This window comes from Scyliorhinus canicula, chromosome 15 (assembly GCF_902713615.1).
Source record: "Scyliorhinus canicula chromosome 15, sScyCan1.1, whole genome shotgun sequence".
Classification (NCBI taxonomy): domain Eukaryota; kingdom Metazoa; phylum Chordata; class Chondrichthyes; order Carcharhiniformes; family Scyliorhinidae; genus Scyliorhinus; species Scyliorhinus canicula.
This window is the reverse complement of record NC_052160.1, coordinates 110,702,078-110,725,278: the sequence shown is the minus strand read 5'-3', so window position 1 is coordinate 110,725,278 and position 23,201 is coordinate 110,702,078. Positions and strand designations below refer to the sequence as shown.

At 41.9% G+C, this 23,201-nt stretch overlaps 2 protein-coding genes across 3 annotated transcripts in view; one reads left to right on the top strand and one right to left on the bottom strand.

Moving 5' to 3' along the window:
- The window catches only part of itpr3 (inositol 1,4,5-trisphosphate receptor, type 3), a 330,370-nt gene extending 329,122 nt beyond the window's left edge, over positions 1-1,248 (top strand). For both annotated transcript variants that reach the window (XM_038820893.1, XM_038820892.1), the window contains exon 58: positions 336-1,248. In XM_038820893.1, the coding sequence (XP_038676821.1) occupies positions 336-428 (93 nt within the window). In that variant the 3' untranslated portion in view covers positions 429-1,248. The remainder of the gene's footprint in view (positions 1-335) is intronic.
- A 1,709-nt stretch (positions 1,249-2,957) lies between these two features.
- Positions 2,958-21,745, bottom strand: LOC119978947 (ubiquinol-cytochrome-c reductase complex assembly factor 2). Its single transcript, XM_038820894.1, has 4 exons — positions 21,506-21,745; positions 10,029-10,103; positions 9,054-9,123; positions 2,958-5,306 (listed from the first exon to the last, which is right to left on the bottom strand). Exons 1-4 carry the CDS (start codon positions 21,641-21,643, stop codon positions 5,206-5,208), a joined length of 384 nt encoding a protein of 127 aa, XP_038676822.1. The 5' UTR covers positions 21,644-21,745; the 3' UTR covers positions 2,958-5,205.
- Between the last annotated feature and the right edge of the window lie 1,456 nt (positions 21,746-23,201).

Sequence of the window (23,201 nt, the reverse complement as noted above, 5' to 3'; positions counted from 1 at the left end):
GAAAATTGAATGACAACCGGAGATTTCCGGCCATTGTAAACTCTGAGCTTTCAATCTCAAACATCTCAGCTCCAACTTAGTTTGAGGAAATGTTGAATCCTCTTAATTTCTGCACAGAAAGATAATTACTGGTTGATCTATTGAATACGCTTTCCATCTTATAAATTATTCTTTCCCTCTCAAAGAAATTACACTTTATGAAGGTGGGGGAAATACATTAATGCTGGCAAACCTTTTGTAATAAGCAGGTGATTGTTGATGCAGTCTCAGGCTAATATTGCAACTGAAAGTTTTCGGTTTTAAGAAAATTAACTTGATTCATTTGTTTTGCACAGATGACTGAACAAAGAAAACGCAGGCAGAGAATTGGATTTGTGGATGTGCAAAGCAACGCATCAAACACAAACCATCAGATGGCTAAAGTGTGAAAGGTTGCTCTGCACCCCAATTAATACACTCGTCACTGCCTAGGAATGCTGTTCTGTATTACGGACATCTTTCTTCACAACAAAAGAATATCTGAGTGATAGGTTAGATTGAAACAAAATATATTAGAATTTTCTCTAGGACTATGGAAGAGATCTTAAAGCAAAGAAGCTACATTTGCAAGCTGCATGTTAATGAAACGATTTGTAAATTGAAAATGAGTATAGTTCTTGGGGAAGGTTTTTATATAATGGGATTGGGGATTATGTCACCGTGCAATACTTTATTTTAAAAATGTGATTACTACTATTTTCCTACTGCGGATTATATATATATATATTGAAAGTGTGTGATGTATAAAGTCATTCATTTCTGTGTTTTACGTTTTGGTAAAATTGGAAAACTTGAAGAAATCTACTGATCACCTGTTTCAAGCAGGCAAATATCATCACTCTATGAACCTTCCACTACTAACCTCCTCTGCAGGTTGCCATAGCATGCTGAAATCAAATTAAACTGCAGTGTATACCCACAGGTTTAATGCTGAAACAGGTTACAGAACAGTATCGCCTCATAATTTAATTAGCATGAGCTCCTCATCCCAGAATTGAACTTGTTATTGAACTTGAACTCTCAGTAGCCATATAAAAATAAATACTTGGAACACATGCAGTGCCGGTGTTAACATTTGCTGCATTCACAAAAATGCACTGGCTACCACACTACCATTAAAATTAATTCTCAAAATGTGGAATCTACAGGAAATCCGTGTCCGCTTGGCAGATGACATTGTTGGATTCTAATAAACTTTTTAAAAAACTGCTCATTGTAGTGTGAATTGTTTTAAAACTAATCTTGTGCTCCAGTAGATTATAAAACAAAACCCCTTATCACATTCCTTGAAATATTTCAAAACATTTTCACATGATCAAATATTCTGTGTTCCACATAAAGAAAATAAAAATCTATGAGTAGCCAACTTGTATTTATATGCTACAAAGTATACCACATTTGACATTTTTAATTTTCTGGTGCTTCTAGTGTGAAGCTTCTCCTGTGGTTGAATGAGGAACCTCATAATAAAACAATTAAGCTATTGGTTCAAAATGGTCTGCATATTCATCATTTAAAAGCTGTAAACAACATGAAGGTGGGATATCAAATGAAAACCAGAGTTATCCTATATACTTGAAACTACTCCACCCAGTGCAATTGTGGGTAATGCATACAGGGAAGGTTGCTCCGATGGCTTGCCACTGTTCTAAGACCCAATGTACGTTCTGGTGAACTTGGAGTAAGATCACCTGGATGTCGACCAATTTGCCCAATGCCTTCACTGACCTTTGGTACTACAGGCCATTTTCTGGCTTAGTGACAAGAAACTAATTGTCCAGTAACCTAGTGACGTCGTCCACTCACAGGAACTTATCTAGCTCTCTTCTGAACACAAGAAACAAATGGAAGATCAAACAGTGAAACATTTAATTGAATTTAAAAAAAATTTCAATAAGACCCTGCTCTTCCCAAGCAAATGATAAAATAAACAGATTTTGAACTTTTTTTTCTTTGAGACATCCCTCTGTTGGAAGGAATTGAACTAAATACTCATTGAGACATAATTCAAAAAGCACTTAATGAGCAATACAAATATTTTTGGCACTTAAAAGCAACATGCAAGCTCCAAGACATTAGTTGTTCAAAATGGTCCAATTGCACTGCTCCACCCCAACAATGTGTACCAGTAGAATAAAACACGCGTTGGGTACCCTCCACAACTGCAGTTCACTGCTACTGTTGCCAGTCCATTCCCAAACACACTCCCTTCTTGTGAGTCTGACTGCGTGACATCAAACCAGGAGATCAAACCTGCATGACTCACACCCACCTGATTGCTAATTTGATCATCTTGTTCTCCGTAGTGCAAAGCCATTTGAGGGATAGAATACAAAAGAGTGGAAGATTTGCTACTGCTATACAAAAATACAAATCTGGTGTACTGTGTTACAATCTGGGCATTGAACTTTAGAAAGTAAATATTGGCCTTGGAAGGAATGTAGCGCAGAATGTTGTTGGGACTCTAAGTGCTAATTTATCAGATAACATGACAAACTATGCTTGCATTTCCTGAATAAATAAGGATTCTTAAGAATCAGAGGTGGGTAGTATTTAATGGTCCACTTGAGAATAAGATCCAAATGTTTCACAAACAACCCATTCTGCTTCACGAAAAAAAAGTTTATTACTTGGAAAACATATTGTACTTTTTCCTTCACCACACTGTTCAGATACTTTCAGTATTATTTATCAGTTGATCCGAGTGGATAGACTTGGATTCTGCAGCAATTGCTTCATTAACCAGCTTCCCACACCTCTTCAGCTAAGATAATCTATCTGCATGAAGGTTGTTTTAATAATGGAAGAGCAGATTTACTTCTGCTGACACTCAGTGACCAGGGGTGACAATAAAATGTGGCTTTCTCAACATAGTTCATGTCCCAAACACAAATGAAAACAATTCTTGGAATACATAATTATAGCAAATAGAGATGTTTAATGTATTCTGATACTCATACACTATTAAGCATAATACTTATGGAGTGATATACATTGTATTGAATTAGTTACTTTTTGTCACCATATTTGTTGAACCTCTAATTATAAGTGATACATTAACATTGGGCTGATATACCCTAATGCCATATTAAATTCAGGATTTGGAGATGGTGGGTGCAGGGGTATGCTTGACCTAACAAAATAACGTAAACTTATGTGAGCAAAACAGTGGCAGATGAAATTCATTGTGGATAAATCCACACATGAATGGCATTGAAAGGATGCGGATAACCAAAGGGCCAGGGTGGTTTACGTGTTACTGAGCCTGACATATAGTCACAGTGAAACAGCAAAAGTATGCCGAATGTTATATTGCTAGAACACAAATAGAGTATCATACTAAGACTGTAAGATATTCTGATAAGAATGTTCTTGCTTCTGGGCAGCACAATGGCGCAGTGGGTTATCCCTGCTGCCTCACGGCGCCGAGGTCCAGGTTCGATCCTGGCTCTGGGTCACTCCCGTGTGGAGTTTGCACATTCTCCCCGTGTTTGCGTGGGTTTCGCCCCCCACAACCCAAAGATGTGCAGAATAGGTGGATTGGCCAAGCTAAATTGCCCCTTAATTGGAAAAAATTAATTGGGTACTCTAAATTTTTTTTTTAATGTTCTTGCTTCAAAAGGACACATTCAAACTTCAGAAAAGTCACAATGATGTCCATTAATAAATTATGAGGAACAAATGGTGAAGCTTGAGTACATCCACCTTACAAGCTGTAGGAGATGGGGATTAAAGTATATAAGGGTAGTTAATTACACTCAAAAAGATACATCTGAGTTAGTGTATGGCATTCACACATATGCAGTTCAAACTAATGTAAACGTGTGGTAACACATAAATAGGTAGTTAAAAGAAGTTGAAAATTAGAAGATGGAATCAGATTGAAAACTGATTGAACAAAAGAACAAAAAGTGAGACAGGGGAATTTAATATTAAACCCCATATAATGCAGTTTCTGGCACTCAATGCTTGCATTACCTGGGGTGCAATGGGGAGGTGATGGTTGAGAAATCAGGCAGAGAGCCATTATGCCCATCACCCAAATTATCACAAGAATTTTGGGCAGGAAATGTCATTGAATGGATCATATATCCAGTGAAATATGAGCAAATGCATTGTTATATATTATGTATATCTAATGAACACAACAGACTATCCTGCATGCTCTACTTGACAAGCTTGTGTCTTGTGATATGATGGTTTTTGCCATGGTAGTGAACTGTGTTAACCAGTGTCTGGTGTGGCTCAGGATCCCATTTAGGAATGGCAGTCTCTGCCATACTTGCTGCAAAAGACGACTACCTGCTAAGAAAGTGCAGGATTCTCTAGTCTCTGTTTTCTCTGGGTCTTCGTTTTGGCCAGCTGAGCATTTCATTTCTGTTTGCCTCTTCCAATGCCCTTTCAGTCAGACGCCAGAGGTCACGCCATCAGTGACCATCTCCCAGTGTCATACACATGTAAACTACCCTGATCCTACAGGAATGTTGGTTACTGTCGTTACAAAAGCCTATATAGCTCCAAACTAAAATTAAATTACAATGATCCATTTAAATGCTTGAATGTAAAATAGTGTTGAAAGCAAAGAAATCTCCTCCAAATCTGGTCAGCACAGGCCTGGATGTTAGACAAAGCCTAAAATTTTGCTTGATAATCTGCTCTGTCAGACAATAAAAACATCAGCAGTAGCTTGGAGGCTTCAATGTGACTAGCTGTCTCAATTCAGGAAATTTGAGTGAGTTGAGTAGAATCCACAATTGGGCAAACTGCAGATTGCAGGGTAAAAGAGGTTAAAATGGATTTAAAGAGCAAGATTTTGTTTTTTGTTGTACATCTGTTAAAATTTTCAAGTCAAAAACAGTTGCTTTCTATAGTAATTACATTGTCACAAAGATAGCTCTGGAAAAATATGCCCATCTATGTTTTGTGACATATCTGAGGCAATCTTTTACTTAATAACTTATTTTTAAACTTCACAAACATAATTTGGATTCAGTGTTAGATTTTAGAAAATGTTGCTATACATAGTCAAGGTTATGTACTTTGATTACCTAAAATAAAGACTTCTGTTTTTAAAATTATGTACCATTTTATTTCCACCCAACGTTTGCACAATTAAAAAGTCATGTTCAGAAAGATCTAAGCAGCAATACTAACAAGGTGTGACTGTTAGACATATTCCTTGGTGACTTCTTCTGGCTTGCCTGTGAGCTTCTCTCGTAGTTTTTTCCACATACCTTTCTTCATTTCCTCCATTTGTTTCATGTTATCTACCAACAAAGAATAAAACAGTAAGAAATAATTTGAAGGCTATCTAGGTACCTTGTGACCCAGCAGCATTTATCAACAGTACCAACCCAAATGGCACCACGCCTAAGATTAGCTAATTTAGCATAGACTAGGAATTGAATTAGAGTTCTGAAATGTTTGAATTTTCCAACTGAATGACACTTAAAAACATGTTAATTTGAAATTAAAAAAATAAGACGTACATATTAATTAGTCTGGTACTGCATGCTGCAATGAATTTGGAGTTTAAAATTTATTTTTCAAATCTCAGTTAAAGCAACAGTAAATTGCAAACACAAAACGCAGATGGTTCCCAGCAGCTAAAGGCTCATTTTTGTTGCACTGAGGAATACGACTAGCTATGGTAGAAAGCAAAACAGGGGAAAATCCTTCTATTCTGCCTCAGATTAACAGAATTTGCACTGGAATCAACAATCGCACCCCAGCAAAAACTCCTGGTGATTTTTTTTAAAATCCCAATAAATAATTTATGGTTTACCCATATTTAGGACACTAACATCAATTACAATTTGCATTAACTGTGCAATCTTCAAAGAAAAAAAGTCCTCGACATGAACAGCCTAGAATACAAATATGAAGCTTCAGTTTACTGTCTTGACCATTGCAAGATACTGTTAAATTGTTTTCTTTTTTACTTTGATAAATGTCAAGGTAAAAGACCTACAATTCCCATCATTCTTATAAATGATTTGAATCAAAAAACTCTTCAAGGCTTCTGAACTCAATGTCCTTTGCAATGAGTGGCATCTGCAGTTCATTCGGAAGGACAGAGTGGATGGTAAGGGAGGTGGTGTTGCTCTGTTATTTAAGGATGACATCCGGGCAATAGTAAGGGATGACATTGGTGCTATGGAGGATAAGGTTGAATCCATTTGGGTGGAAATCAGGAATAGTAAGGCGAAAAAGTCACTGATAGGAGTAGTCTATCGGCCACCAAATAGTAACATTATGGTGGGGTAGGCAATAAACAAAGAAATAACTGATGCATGTAGAAATGGTACAGCAGTTATCATGGGGGATTTTAAATTTACATGTCGATTGGTTTAACCAGGTCGGTCAAGGCAACCTTGAGGAGTTTATAGAATGTATCCGCGATAGTTTCCTAGAACAGTATGTAATGGAACCTACGAGGGAACAAGCGGTCCTAGATCTTGTCCTGTGTAATAAGACAGGATTGATTCATGATCTCATAGTTAGAGATCCTCTCAGAAGGAGCGATCACAATATGGTGGAATTTAAAATACAGATGGAGGGTGAGAAAGTAAAATCAAATACTCGTGTTTTGTGTTTAAACAAAGGAGATTACAATGGGATGAGAGAAGAACTAGCTAAGGTAGACTGGGAGCAAAGACTTTATGGTGGAACAGTTGGGGAACAGTGGAGAACCTTCCAAGCGATTTTTCACAGTGCTCAGCAAAGGTTTATACCAACAAAAAGGAAGGACGGTAGAAAGAGGGAAAATCGACCGTGGATATCTAAGGAAATAAGGGAGAGTATCAAATTGAAGGAAAAAGCATATAAAGTGGCAAAGATTGGTGGGAGACCAGAGGGCTGGGAAATCTTTAGGGGGCAACAGAAAGCTACTAAAAAAGCTATAAAAGAGTAAGATAGAGTATGAGAGTAAACTTGCTCAGAATATAAAGACAGCAAAAGTTTTTACAAATATATAAAACAAAAAAGAGTGGCTAAGGTAAATATTGGTCCTTTAGAGGATGAGAAGGGAGTTTTAATAATGGGAGATGAGGAAATGGCTGAGGAACTGAACAGGTTTTTTGGGTTGGTCTTCACAGTGGAAGACACAAATAAAATGCCAGCGACTGATAGAAATGAGGCTATGGCAGGTGAGGACCTTGAGAGGATTGTTATCACTAAGGAGGTAGTGATGGGTAAGCTAATGGGGCTAAAGATAGACAAGTCTCCTGGCCCTGATGGAATGCATCCCAGAGTGCTAAAATAAATGGCTAGGGAAATTGCAGATGCACTAATGATGATTTACAAAAATTCACTAGACTCTGGGGTGGTCCCGGTGGATTGGAAATTAGCAAACGTGACACCACTGTTTAAAAAAGGAGGTAGGCAGAGAGCAGGAAATTATAGGCCAGTGAGCATAACTTCGATAGTAGAGAAGATGCTGGAATCTATCATCAAGGAAGAAATAGCGAGGCATCTGGATATAAATTGTCCCATTGGGCAGACGCAGCATGGGTTCATAAAGGGCAGGTCGTGCCTAACTAATTTAGTGGAATTACCAGTGCAGTAGATAACGGGGAGCCAATGGATGTGGTATATCTGGATTTCCAGAAAGCCTTTGACAAGGTGCCACACAAAAGGTTGCTGCATAAGATAAAGGTGCATGGCATTAAGGGTAAAGTAGTAGCATGGATAGAGGATTGGTTAATTAATAGAAAGCAAAGAGTGGGGATTAATGGGTGTTTCTCTGGTTGGCAATCAGTAGCTAGTGGTGTCCCTCAGGGATCCGTGTTGGGCCCACAATTGTTCACAATTTACATAGATGATTTGGAGTTGGGGACCAAGGGCAATGTGTCCAAGTTTGCAGATGACACTAAGATGAGTGGTAAAGCGAAAAGTGCAGAGGATACTGGAAATCTGCAGAAGGATTTGGATAGGTTAAGTGAATGGGCTAGGGTCTGGCAGATGGAATACAATGTTGACAAATGTGAGGTTATCCATTTTGGTAGGAATAACAGCAAACGGGATTATTATTTAAACGATAAAATATTAAAGCATGCCGCTGTGCAGAGAGACCTGGGTGTGCTAGTGCACGAGTCACAGAAAGTTGGTTTACAGGTGCAACAGGTGATTAAGAAGGCAAATGGAATTTTGTCCTTCATTGCTAGAGGGATGGAGTTTAAGACTAGGGAGGTTATGTTGCAATTGTATAAGGTGTTAGTGAGGCCACACCTGGAGTATTGTGTTCAGTTTTGGTCTCCTTACTTGAGAAAGGACATACTGGCACTGGAGGGTGTGCAGAGGAGATTCACTAGGTTAATCCCAGAGCTGAAGGGGTTGGATTATGAGGAGAGCTTGAGTAGACTGGGACTGTACTCGTTGGAATTTAGAAGGATGAGGGGGGATCTTATAGAAACATTTAAAATTATGAAGGGAATAGATAGGATAGATGCGGGCAGGTTGTTTCCACTGGCGGGTGAAAGCAGAACTAGGGGACATAGCCTCAAAATAAGGGGAAGTAGATTTAGGACTGAGTTTAGGAGGAACTTCTTCACCCAAAGGGTTGTGAATCTATGGAATTCCTTGCCCAGTGAAGCAGTTGAGGCTCCTTCATGACATGTTTTTAAGGTAAAGATAGATACTTTTTTGAAGAATAAAGGGATTAGGGGTTATGTTCGGGCCGGAAAGTGGAGCTGAGTCCACAAAAGATCAGCCATGATCTAATTGAATGGCGGAGCAGGCTCGAGGGGCCAGATGGCCTACTCCTGCTCCTAGTTCTTATGGGCAATGATATAGCATAAGGCCCAATTTTCAGTGAGTCTGGCTTATGGCACACAATACCAACAACCACTTATTTCAGAGTCAAAACCAGGCTTAACAAATTTCCACACAATTTCCATTAGTCCTATCCTCTCTCACAACATTGAAAGAATCTGCACAATATTGGTTACTAGTTTGCTTTGATATTACAAAGGCAGGTCTCTTATCAGTCAGGTGCTCAAGTCTGAAATGATTACCTGTTGCAAGAACCATTCGGCATTCTTCCACTGTTACACCAGTAAAACTTGTGTTTCTGAGCCGAGGGTACTGAAATTAAATAAACTGTTACATTTAAGGTACATTCATTGACACAGTTCTGTACACAACCAACCCGTATATTTGGGCATGTTGGGACATTATTGGATTAAGCAACATTTTTGATGGGAGTTCGACAAGAATAGAATGAATTCAACTTTAGTGGGTTGAACATGTTCAAAGAAGAGCTTGGCAAATACATTTCTTAGAGAGACAAAAAAATTGATGATTACAACCTGGAATCAAATTTCTTGTTCAACCTCAATCAAATTGAACTTGGACTTAATAAATTGTGGGAACTGATTTATTTCAGAAATAATTATAAATAGGCTTGCATCAATATTCTCTGAATTTCTCTTTTCTGCCACACTTTCAAAGTTTCCTATTAAATTTGCATTCAAGCTTAAATTAATATATAAATACTCTTTAGCACAAATAACATCCATCAGATATTTACTACTGATTTCAATGTACACTTGTCATTTGTTGTCACTAGTGGGCTCTGCCTATTGGTAAATTTCTCTATCAGCAAAGCAGAACTTTAGAATGTTTACATGTTGCTACAATGGCTACACTATCGATCAACTCAACCATCAAGAAAAGCTAAAATTTCATTATCCCATGATCATACAATATTTAATACTTTGTTTCTAAACATAAAACTTTCAGATTGATCTGTTCGGACCAGAGGAAGGTTTGGAAATGTAGCCGTGTCATTGGGTTTCAGCAACTAATTTTTAATTTTGCTCATCCAGATTTGAGTCTCCCCCTCCATCTGTTCTTCTTATTTCCCCCGTCAAATAACTTCAATCCTGCTTCGACCTGGATTAGCTTCTGCTGCTGGAATCTTTCAATGTAGCAATGCATTTCAAATGTAAATACAAGGGTAAAGATTAAGAATGTGAAAGTGCCAGTACCTTGTTTTTGTAATAAGCAGAATGAATTCTGGCTAAACTTTCATACATCTGATCACATTTCTCTGGATCTGTAATCTGAACACAAAATGTTTAAGTTAATATACTTAAATGGCAAAAATTATATAACAGCCAACAATAGTACACATATTCAATGGGAACTCTGGCCCCAATATTTACAGGGAGGCAGAAAAGAGTTCTGGAGCAGAAACATCGAAACCTGTTAATTTTTTTAAAAACCAGGATTCTCATCCAAAAGCCAACCCTCTTCCTCAATTACGTGCTACCCTTTACAACATTATCTGGAGACAAGGAATCAGCTATCATTATAATGCTGGCGACAACCAGATCTGCTTTCTGCCACTTTTTCTTGATCACTGAACTATCTCCATGGTGTCAAGCAACTGTATGGTATGCAGTCTTCAATGTGCTGCAATTTCCCTCAGCAAAACATTTAAGACGACTAAGCTATCATGTCTGGCCATGAAGCTCATACGTAACCTTGCTACTAATTCTGTCCCTCTCTCGTATCACTGTCTTGGGTGAACCAAAATGTTCTGACTTCAACTTGAGTTTTCAACCCCATACAGTACACATTACAAATAATGTCTACTTTGAACTGTGTAACACTATCTGCTTCCACAAACTGCTGAAACCCTCATCACCTCCAGACTCAATTATTCCAATACTGTACTCATTGACATCCTAATCGTCAGTTCATCCAAAACTCTGCTGCCTATATCCTACCCTGCACTCAGTATCAGTCACCCAAAAAATCCATTCTCACTTATTCACATTAGAACTTAAATCGCCCAACATCTCATAATTAAATCCTTAGACTTGTACTTGTAAGTTCCTTTGTCACCCCACTCCTCTCCAATGCTAACGTCCACTTACCCTACAGCTTCCCAACCAAATTCTTTGCTCCAGACCCCATTTAGGTGCAACCCCCGTCACCTCCTACCCCCCAACTATCCAAACAATTCAAATAAAAAATGACATGTATTCAGGTGCTTTTAAGCTCCACACTCCCTTCTTCAACCTATCCAGCTACCTTCATCCTTCTAAGAACTCTCCTAAAACTACCTCTTTAAGTACGTTTTTAGACACTCCTCCATCTCTCCTTGTCCTCATGTTCATTTTAATTAAGCCTTCGTGAAACAATTTGGGGCCTTTGGCTAAGAACAATGGAAATAGGAGCTGTAAGCCACTTTGCCCCTAGACTGTTACACTAATTAATAAGATTGTGACTTATCTTTTCCCACAAATGCACTTTTCTGCCAGATTCTCAGATTTCTTGATTCAGAGTTGAAACCTTTAGGGTGGCACAGTGGCACACACTACTGCCTCACAGCACCAGGGACCCAGGTTCAATTACAGCCTTGGGTGACTGTGAGCAGTTTTCACTTTCTCCCAATGTCTGCATGGGTTTCCTCCCACAGTCCAAAAGATGTGCATGTTAGGTGGATTGGCCATGCTAAATTGCCCCTTAGGTGTCCAAAGCTTGAGTCAAGTTATGGGGATAGGGCGGGGGTGTGGGCCTAGGTAGGGTGCTCTCTCGGAGGATCGGTGCAGACTTGATGGGCCAAATAGCCTCCTATAGGGATTCTGTGGATTCTATCAAACTAAACCTTGAATACTTTAACAAACTGAACATCTACAGCCCTCTGGGATTGAATATTCCAAAGATTTACAACCCTTTGAATGGAGAAATTTTCCATTTTGATTCAGAACAGCTGTCCCCTTTCCCTGAGCCTATGTACCCCAGTTCTAGACTCTCCAGCCAGGAAAACCGGACTCGACATAAAAGGCATTATATAAATGCAAGCTGATTTTAAGATGAAAATTATAAATGGAATAGAGAATTAACAGGCAATTGACAATATAATGCAAATGCTTCTAGTTACTAATCTAGGCTAATATTACGGAGCAGTACTGAGGAATTGCTGCACTATTGAAACAACCATCCTTCAGATGAGACATTAAATAATCTGCATGTTTTGGTGATACAGGTGGATGCAGTACTTCAATAACAATAGGTCTATTCACCATTTGCTGACAAATATTTTCAATGTAACCACCACCATCATAGAATTTACAGTGCAGAAGGCCACTCAACCCATTGAGTCTGCACCGGCCCTTGGAAAGAGCACCCTACTTAAGCCCGTAACCCAGTAACACCACCTAACCTTTTTGGGCACGGAGGGCAATTTAGCATGGCCAATCCACCTAACCTGCACATCTTTGGATTGTGGAAGGAAACGGAAGCACCCGGAGGAAACCCACGCAGACACGGGGAGAACGTGCAGACTCCGCACAGTGACCCAAGCCGGGAATCGAACCTGGGACCCTGGAGCTGTAAAGCAACAGTGCTAACCACTGTGATACTGTGAAGCCCATCAAAAAAGATTAACTGGTCTTTCAACTCATTGCTGTCTCTGGAATCTAAAATGGGGACAGTGCAATATAAACGCAAGTCTATCTTTTCTTTAACAGTTAGTGCATTAGTATTGCTCTACTGACAGTGTGCACTGACGAGACAATATTTATTGTTGATCGCTTGTTGCAGAAGGCAATGAATCAACCGCCATTTGGAATCACATTTAGACCTGACCAGATAGCGGTCACAAGTTTCTCCCAGAAAGATATTAGTGGACCAGTGTTTGTTTTTTTGAAGACAATCTTGGAAATTCGGTCATGTTACTTTTCTGCTGTCAGCCTGTAGGTTACCACATTTCTGTATTCGATATATGCCATGGTTGAATTTGAATTCTCACTCAGTGATCACCATACTGCCATATTTCCTCATCGATAATTGCATATAGTTAGTTAAGACTGCTAAGTGCAATTCTTTTAAGCTATAAAATTTTCTACTTTAACAACTGATCCTAATATTATACACTATATGATGTCAGAACTCAAAATATCTCACTGAATTTATCAGTATATTGTAAAGGGCGATACAGGGATAATACATTACAAACTAAAAAAGCCAGCTTTTTACAGCTCCATTTGTTTTTTTTGACCAAATTCTCTAAATTGATTAAATACAGCTCGTGCACTCGTTCGACACTATCCTACTCTGTGTCAGAAGAAAGTAATTTAAAATGATAAATTAAAATGTTAGGCACAATAATGCAGCCACTGTTTAATTTTACAAATACATTATGCAAGATGTGCCATTACCAATAAAATTGGAGATGACAGATAACCTATCAAGCAAATGGAAACAGTTTTAAGAAAATTTGCAGAAATCTTAAGATTATATCACATCTCATTGGACAACCGAACAATGCCAGAACTGCTACACCAATTGTCAGTAACGCTGGAAATAAACTGAAAATATTTGCTCTTCGGAAGAAGACAGATGAAGAGAAGGTCCATATAGAGGCTATTCTTGGTCCAATAGAACAGTTGTGTTAATTCAGGAGAGCTACTCACCACTATATATTAAAAATCAATGGTCCGATAGTAGGTGTCTGTAGCTAGTCCCGATTGTAAGGGCCCTTCCTGTTGATTTCCTTTTCCCCCCTTTCTTTATCTTTGCTGTTACCATTTTGATCCATGCATGCTTAATGGAGATATATCTTTCTCAAGCACGTGAAGTGAGGAATTCAAAAATTACAAAAGAGAACACTATGCCAGCTTTGAACAGCAGAACTCAAGGCTTTTCAGCACCCAACAGAACGGTGGGACTTGGTTAGATTGGTTGGCGGTAACAGGAGGTTATTGGGTCCTGCCTGAGTGGGTTGATTTTCAGAGCCAGGGAAAGGACAGTTGGAGTCCTGGATGCTCAGAGGGAAGAAGCTGCGCTCTCTCTCTCCCTCATGTTTTCTCCAGAAAAGCTGCATAGCTGTAACACAGAATCTGCAAGAATCTACAGTGAAAACCTTGAAAAAAAAGCCTATAATGAAGGCACAGTAAGAAGTCTCACTACACCAGGTTAAAGTCAAACAGGTTTATTTGAAATCACAAGCTTTCGGAGCGCTGCTCCTTTGTCAGGTGAAGTGGAGGCAGATGCACAATCACATCATATATAGGAGACACAATTGCAAGATAATTACAGATCAGAATGTGAAGAATGGTTGGAATGTGAGTCTTTACAGGTAACCACCTTCTGTAAACAGACTGTTCCTGTAAAGACTCACATTGCAACCATTCTTCACATTCCAATCGATAATTATAATAAGAATTATTTAATTCCGATTGTGTTGTGACTCTAGGTCAAATGGGGCTGAAATTGACAGTGTACTAACCCAGGGGGTTGCAACACAACTTATTTCCACCAATATTCCCATAGCTAAGATAGTCGGACACAATAGTTATTGGGGTGCAGAATAACACATCAATAGCAGTGAGGGGATTTCTCTCAGAACCAGAGTTGAAAGCTTACATTGCTGAGATTGTAGAGGCATCGGTGGTGATCTTTCAGGAATCACTGGAGGCAGGGCAGGTCCCAGAGGACTGAAAAATAGCTAATGAATGTAACACCGGTGTTTAAGAAGGGAGGAAGGCAGAAGATGGGAAATGATAGGCCGGTTAGCCTGACTTTGGTCATTGGCAAGATTTTAGAGTCCCATTATTAAAGATGAGATCGCGGAGCACTTGGAAGTGCATGATGACATAGGAGTGAGTCAGCACGGCTTCACCAAGGGGAGGTTAGAGTTCTTTGAGGAGGTAACAGCACGGTAGCATGGTGGTTAGCATAAATGCTTCACAGCTCCAGGGTCCCAGGTTCGATTCCCGGCTGGGTCACTGTCTGTGCGGAGTCTGCACGTCCTCCCCGTGTGTGCGTGGGTTTCCTCCGGGTGTCCCGGTTTCCTCCCACAGTCCAAAGATGTGCGGGTTAGGTTATTGGCCATGCTAAATTGCCCGTAGTGTCCTAATAGTAAGGTTAAGGGGGAGTTGTTGGGTTACGGGTATAGGGTGGATATGTGGGTTTGAGTAGGGTGATCATTGCTCGGCACAACATCGAGGGCCGAAGGGCCTGTTCTGTGCTGTACTGTCCTATGTTCTATGTAACAAGGAAGTTAGACAAAGGAGAACCAGTGGACATGATTTACTTAGATTTACAGAAGGCCTTTGACAAGGTGCCGCAGAGGAGACTGTTAAATAAGTTAAGAGCTCATGGTGTTAAGGGTACGATCCTGGCACTGATAGAGGATTGACTGACTGGCACAAGGCAGAGAGTGGAGATAAAAGGGTCTTTCTAGTGGTGTGCCTCAGGGGTCAGTGCTGGGACCACAACCTTTCACAATTTACATTAATGGTTTGGAAGAAGGAACTGAAGGCACTATTGTTAAGTTTGCAGATGATACAAAGATATGTAGAGGGACAGGTAGTACTGAGGAGGCAGGGGTCTGCAGAAGGACTTGGACAGGCTAGGAGGGTGGGTAAAGAAGTGACAGATGGGATACAATGTGGCAAAATGTGAAGTTATGCACTTTGGAAGGAGGAATGGAGGCATAGACTATTTTCTAAATGGTGAAATGCTTATGAAATCAGAAGCACAATGGGACTTGGGAGTCCTTGTTCAAGATTCTGTTCAGGTTAATGTACAGGTTCAGTCGGTAGTTAGGAAGGCAAATGCAATGTTAGCATTCATGTTGAGGGCTAGATTGCAAGAGCAGGGATGTACTTCTGAAGTTGTATCAGGCTCTGGTCAAAACCCATTTGGAGTATTGTGAGGAATTTTGGGCCCCATATCTAAGGAAGGATGTGCTGGCCTCAGAAAGGGTCCAGAGGAGGTTCACAAGAATGATCCTTGGAACAAAGAGCTTGTCGTATGAGGATAGTTGAGGATGCCGGGTCTGTACTCATTGGAGTTTAGAAGGATATGGGGGGATCTTATTGAAACTTAACAGCATACTGCGAGGCCTGGATAGAGTGGACGTTGAAAGGATGTTTCCATTAGTAGGAAAAACTAGAACCAGAGGGCACAATCTGAGACTAAAGAGACGATCCATTAAAACAGAGATGAGGAGGAATTTCTTCAGGCAGAGGGTGGTGAATCTGTGAAACTCTTTGCTGCAGAAGGCTGTGGAGGCCAAATCACTGAGTGTTGCTCAGACAGAGATAGATTCTTGATTAATAACGGGATCAGTGATTATGGAGAAAAGGCAGGAGAATGGGGGTGAGAAAAATATCAGCAATGATTGAATGGCAGGGCAAACTCTGGCCGAGTGGCCTAATTCTGCTCCTGTGTCTTATGGTCTTATGGACACTTGCATAACCTGCCAGCAAAGATACTGATAGAGGAAATATAAGAAACGGGCAAGTTTAGCAAGAGAAAAAGAACTTCTAAATGTAAAGCCCAAGAAACTTTGAAATATTCCTGAAATAGATTGTAAAAATTGTTGAAAAGGTCATGCTAGAATCAAGGATGCCTGTTCTGCTCGAGATCAGAAACACAATACTTTGGAGAGCAGAATCATTTATTTGCCAAGTGTCTGAAGCTCAGAGATTGGAACAAAGGCATATGGCAGCTATACATTATAGCTGTATACAACTCAGATGAAGGTTATGTTCACTCATAAGAACTTGCTGGAAGTGTAGAAGACCAAATGATTAAATTATATGCTGTTACTCATAACTACAAGAAAGTAAGACTTCAGCTAGACTGTCATTGCTGCTACTCCCACTATTTTACTCGGGAATTAATAATGAAAAATTGGTCTGCTGCTATTTCTTACACTGTAGCCACCTGGGGTGGCCACTGCCCAACACAAAATGGAAGATTACAAAGAATGCAGGGAAAATGGACATGTTGCAAAAGCAAGCAGCTTGCAAAAGCGCTTGTGTATTCTGACTGCTGCAGAAACCAGACAGCACTGTGAAAGAAAACAAGTTAGCATACTAATGAGGCGATACCCGGTGATTCCCAGGTACAATGGAAACAAGTTAACTCAAATCGCTACATTGAATAGAAGGCCAGACTTCTCGGCGCCAAGAGAAGTCCAAAACAATAAGCCCCAAGAACCGCCCAGTGATCGAGGGACTGCCCCGTTATTGGGGAAATTCAAATCAATCGATTGGGAAGAGACCCAATCGATTGCGAGGGTATAGAGGGTCCGCCCAGGTAGGCACGAGACCCTGGGAGAGGTATAAGACAGAGACCCCGACCCCAGCTCGCTCTCTTGACCAGCTCCTCTTAGCCAGCGCTCTCCTTGACCACCGTTGCAGCAGAAGACCTTGAGAAGGGGAGGCCTGGTCAGCAGCCGCCATCAAGTAAATGTCATACAACGCACGCTACGAGAGTAGACACTCCTGACCCCCTTAGTCCACACCGACTGGAAGCCTGCGGATCCAGGACAAAGCAAGAGGCCGTTGTTCCCTGATCCGGCAGTTCCCTTATTCCAGATAAGTATTGGCGTTAGTGGTAGGATTAGCCTAGTCTTGTAGTTTTATATGCATAATTAGTAGATAACTGTATTATAATAAACGTGTTCTGTTTGAACTTACTAACTGGTGTATGGAGTTATTGGTCTGAACTTGAACTTGAAATTTGTGGCGGTATCTTAACGATACCTGGCGACTCTAGAGCTAAGGAACGAAACAGAGCCAAATTGAGTGTAAAGCACACTCACCCAGAACGTGCAACAACACTCTTATGGTGATTCAAATAACAACATTAGCATTTTAATACTTCACTGCTTTTGTTCCACAAAACAGAAGTTAAGCCAATAAGGAAAATAATCAATTTTAGACATTTTCAAAATGATAAAACATATCTTTTACTTCGTAAGTTACATAACATTTTGATAATTAGAGATCATTGAAATTTAATAAACAAGTATCGGGTGAGGAAATATTACCAGTCACTCTGCACCTTAAATCTGATCCCTCGATCCATGAACGCAGTTACAATTTAGGCAACTACCTCTTGCTCTAAAATAATATCAAGTGGCACATCAATGAGCTAGTTGATTGAAACATGGACTGATTGGCCTCTTTCTATGCCATAATGATTCTATGACTCGCAGTTCACTGCACTAATTTGTCAAACAAATTTAGTAACCACTTTGAACTAGATGATGCCCTGCCTGAATTAACAAAAGCAAAATTATTCATGGTTGCAGACGTGATACGTTGGTGAAAAATCAAGTCTGTTAGGGCTCTTCCCAATGGAGCAGAAAAGGCTGAGAAATTCAAGAGGCATTTTGATTTGACGAACGAATAGGGAAAGGCTATTTCCTCTGGTTAGGGAGTTATCAATTAAAAGATTCACTAAAAGAATGAGGGAGAGCGCTGAGGAGGAATCTGCATTTCATTGAGAAATTAAGTCACAAAACATTACATATTTTAAGATGAAAATTGTGAATTGCTTGATGCAGAGGAAGATAAAGAACTAGGAGGTAGAACACGGCAACATGATTAATTTTGGATTGTCCTAGCAAAGAGCCATTAGACATCAACTCAAATAGCCTTTCTGTACTGTAAACTTATATCCAGAGGGAAAAATACATCAATACCAGAGGCTCAATCTAGGTGATATATAACAAGCCAAGCACATCAAAATGTGAAAAAGCATAATTTTATCACATGGTTGCATTCCTTTTAAAAATTCTTTCATGAGAAATACCTTTCTACATCCCATTCCCTTTCATGGGATGTGGGTGTCGCTGATACCAGGTACGATCAGCAGATTTCCTCCCCTAAAAGGACATTAGTGAACCAGATGGGTTTTCACGACAATTGACAACGGTTTCATGGTCAGTTAGATTTCTAATTCCAGATTTTTATTGCAGTGGTGCAAACTGGGCCTCTGGATTAATAGTCCAGTAATACCACTGCAACACCACCTCTCCCTTTGATTCTTGTTGGTTTATTTCGTTTTTCATTTGATCTATAAGGTGTTTCAGAAATGCTTTGTAGCTATGAACATGAAGATCTGAAAGGACAAGCTAGCATTTTATGTTGCATCTTTCACATCCCGAATGTCCCAAAATATTTCAGAAACAATTATCGCTGAAGTGCAGTTACTATTGCATTGCAAGCAAATGCAGGAATCAACTTGTTAAAGTCCCACAAATAATAATTGAGGCCAACTGATCAATTTGCCTGTTTCAGTGACAATGGAATTTGTGTAATTAATCATGCAAGTAAACAGTCTAGATGGGTGCATGATAAGCCCATATAACTTCTGGGCTGGATGGTAACATTAGTTGCCAATGGGGAATTCTGCAATATTACATGCAGTTTCCAAGTCCAGCATGCCACCGCTCTCCCCCCCCCCCCCCCCCCCCCCCCACACACACACACACACACACTCTCTCTGGCAAGGCCACTGGCAACTCCTCTTCACTTTTGCCCATTTACCGAGCCAGTGGTTCCTTAGCCCCATGGGCACCCCACTGGCCTATTCACTGGTCTTCCTATCCCAACCATTGTCTCCCAACTGACTCCACTGGCCCAGCCATTGGTTCCTCTTCCTCACTGGCACAGTTACTGCCCCCTCCACCTGCCACTGCCAACTCCCCACACCAGCCATTGGCCCCACTGGCCCAGCCACTGCTCCTCAGCCACACTGGCACAATCACTGCCACCCTCCCCCCAACCACTGACTCAGTCATTGTGCCCCCCCCAACCACTTGCTCAGTCACTGCCACCCTCCCCCCAATCACTGGCACAGTCATTGCACCCACCCAACCACTGGCACAATCATTGTGCCCCAACTAACCACTGGCACAATCATTGCACCTGCCCAAACTAACCACTGGCACAATCATTGTGCCCCAACTAACCACTGGCACAATCATTGCACCTGCCCAAACTAACCACTGGCACAATCATTGCACCCCCCACCCCCAAACAACCACTGGCACACTCTCTCCCCCGTCCCCCCCCAAAAAAAAACTACTGGCAGTCTTTGCGGACCTAACCACTGGCACAACCATTACCACCACCCCCAACCACTGGCACAACCATTACCACCACCCCCAACCACTGGCACAACCATTACCATCAACCCCAACCACTAGCACAACCATTATCTCCATCCCCAACCACTGGCACAACCATTACACCCCCCTATGATATGTGAACTATCATCTGTGTATATAATATAATAACCAAACTGTTTATAAACATTACTGCCTCTATGTATAGATTACAATTCTAGCATCCGTCCACTCGGTGATGTGAGCAGAAAGGAACATTACTGGACACACCAGGGCTGCAGCAGAACGGCATAGCAGGCGTAGAATCCAATTGTATATCGAGTAGCTCCTTAGTCAATAGTAATTAATACTAGTAAATCATAGTTGTTTGTATTTAGCCGCAGTATCCAACTGTAGTTATCATTCACATTGTAGAATCCGTTAGTGTTTAGTTAGTTAATAAAGAGTTTTGTTCTTTAACAAAGCAGTATGTTCTTGAATTGATTCAACCACAAAAATATCGCCACAAGTGAACATAGAGTACATTACACCCCAATCACTGGCACAGCCATTACCAACCCTCAATCCCTGGCACACCATCTTATCATAGGAACGTATCATAGAATTTACAGTGCAGGAGGCCGTTCGGCCCATCGAGTCTGCACCAGCTCTTGGAAAGAGCACCCCACCCAAGGTCAACACCTTCACCCTATCCCCATAACCCAGTAACCCCACCCAACACTAAGGGCAATTTATCATGGCCAATCCACCTAACCTGCACATCTTTGGACTGTGGGAGGAAACCGGAGCACCCGGAGGAAACCCACGCACACACGGGGAGGATGTACAGACTCCGCACAGCAACAGCCCCCAACCACTGGCGCAGCCATCAACAGCCCCAACCACTGGCACAACCATTCCTCTCTCCCCCCCCCCCCAACCAACTGGCACAACCATTACCTCCCCAACCACTGGCACAGACATTGCCCCCCACCAAACCACTGGCACGGACATTGCCCCCCCTTCCAACCACTGGCACAGACATTGCCCCCCTTCCAACCACTGGCACAGACATTGCCCCCCCCCCCCAACCACTGGCACAGACATTGCTCACCCCCCAACCACTGGCACAGACATTGCCCACCCCCCCAACCACTGGCACAGACATTGCCCACCTCCCAACCATTGACACAGACATTGCCCCCCCCAACCACTGGCACAGACATTGCTCACCCCCCAACCACTGGCACAGACATTGCCCACCCCCCCAACCACTGGCACAGACATTGCCCACCTCCCAACCATTGACACAGACATTGCCCCCCCCCCCCAACCACTGGCACAGACATTGCTCACCCCCCAACCACTGGCACAGACATTGCCCACCCCCCCAACCACTGGCACAGACATTGCCCACCTCCCAACCATTGACACAGACATTGCCCCCTCCCCTCCCCTCCCCTCCCCTCCCCAAAGCACTGGCCCATGCATTGTCCACCCCACTGGCCCATCCACTGGCTCCTCTGCCTCACTGACACGGCCACTGGCCCCCACCGTTGCCCCACCTTGGCTCACCCTTCCCCCTCCTGTTGCCAGGGTTACCTGGGTGCTCTCCCCTTCCCGGAAACCTTGCGCCACTCGCTGCCGAATGAAAGCGCCGAGATCGCGGCCTTTCTTGGTCTGATCGAGGGGCCACTCCTCGCAGAGTCTGAGGAACCGGCGGTACCGAGTCGCCGCCATGCTGAACGCCCCTCCCCCGGGCCGCTGTCCAGCTCCGGCACTGGTCCTTCAACGCCAACAAAATGGCGCCTGCACGTGTGCGCATGTGCAGAGCCGGCAGCATGAAGCCGTGTCCGCAGCTGCTTCGCTGGCCCTGTCCGAGCTGTCAATCAATGAGACGCTTGGGGCTCTGTACTGCCTCACTGCTGCTGCCACTGTGCTGTTTTGGTATCATTCACTGTGGTGTGAGTAAAAACTAGTTTGACCATGGTTATCTTCGAAATTAGACTTAAATAATCCTCGAGTTGGATATTTAATCAATCTCCCATGGCGTTGACCCTAGCCTTCCTAATTTGGCTTAGTTGCTGATTGTTTCTCTCCCTGTTTCTGTTGATACTGCTTTTGCATCACTGCAGTGGATGGGTGGATATAATTCTAGGAAGAGAAGCAGACACAGCAGCTTCCAGAACCAGCTAAGGGGACCTGCTGATAGAAAGCCTCACTTAACCCATAGGCTTATTCAATTAGACTTTGTTCATCGGATATTTCTGCAGAGCAATTGAGGCTTCACTTCAAAGAACAAAGAACAAAGAAAAGTACAGCACAGGAACAGGCCCTTCGGCCCTCCAAGCCTGTGCCGACCATGCTGCCCGTCTAAACTAAAATCTTCTACACTTCCTGGGTCCATATCCCTCTATTCCCATCCTATTCATGTATTTGTCAAGATGCCCCTTAAATGTCACTATCGTCCCTGCTTTCACCACCTCCTCCTCCGGCAGCAAGTTCCAGGCACCCACTACCCTCTGTGTAAAAAAACTTACCTCGGACATCTCCTCTAAACCTTGCCCCTTGCACATTAAACCTATGCCCCCTAGTAATTGACCCCTCTATCATGGGGAAAAGCCTCTGACTATCCACTCTGCCTATGCCTCTCATAATTTTGCAGACCTCTATCAGGTCACCCCTCAACCTCCGTCGTTCCAGTGAGAACAAACCGAGTTTAGTCAACCACTCCTAATAGCTAATGCCCTCCATACCAGGCAACATCCTGGTAAATCTCTTCCTCACCCTCTCTAAAGCCTCCACATCCTTCTGGTAGTGTGGTGACCAGAATTGAACACTATACTCCAAGTGTGGCCTAACTAAGGTTCTATACAGCTGCAATAGGACTTGCCAATTCTTATACTAAATGCCCCGGCTAATGAAGGCAAGTATGCCTTCTTGACTACCTTCTCCACCTATGTTGCCCCTTTTAGTGACCTGTGGACCTGTACACCTAGATCTCTCTGGCTTTCAATACTCTTGAGGGTTCTACCATTCACTGTATATTCCTTACCTGCATTAGACCTTCCAAAATGCATTACCTCACATTTGTCCAGATTAAACTCCATCTGCCATCTCTCCGCCCAAGTCTCAAAACGATCTAAATCCTGCTGTATCCTCTGACAGTCCTCATCGCTATTCGCAATTCCACCAACCTTTGTGTCGTCTGCAAACTTACTAATCTGACCAGTTACATTTTCCTCCGAATCATTTATATATATTATGAACAGCAAAGGTCCCAGCACTGATCCCTGCG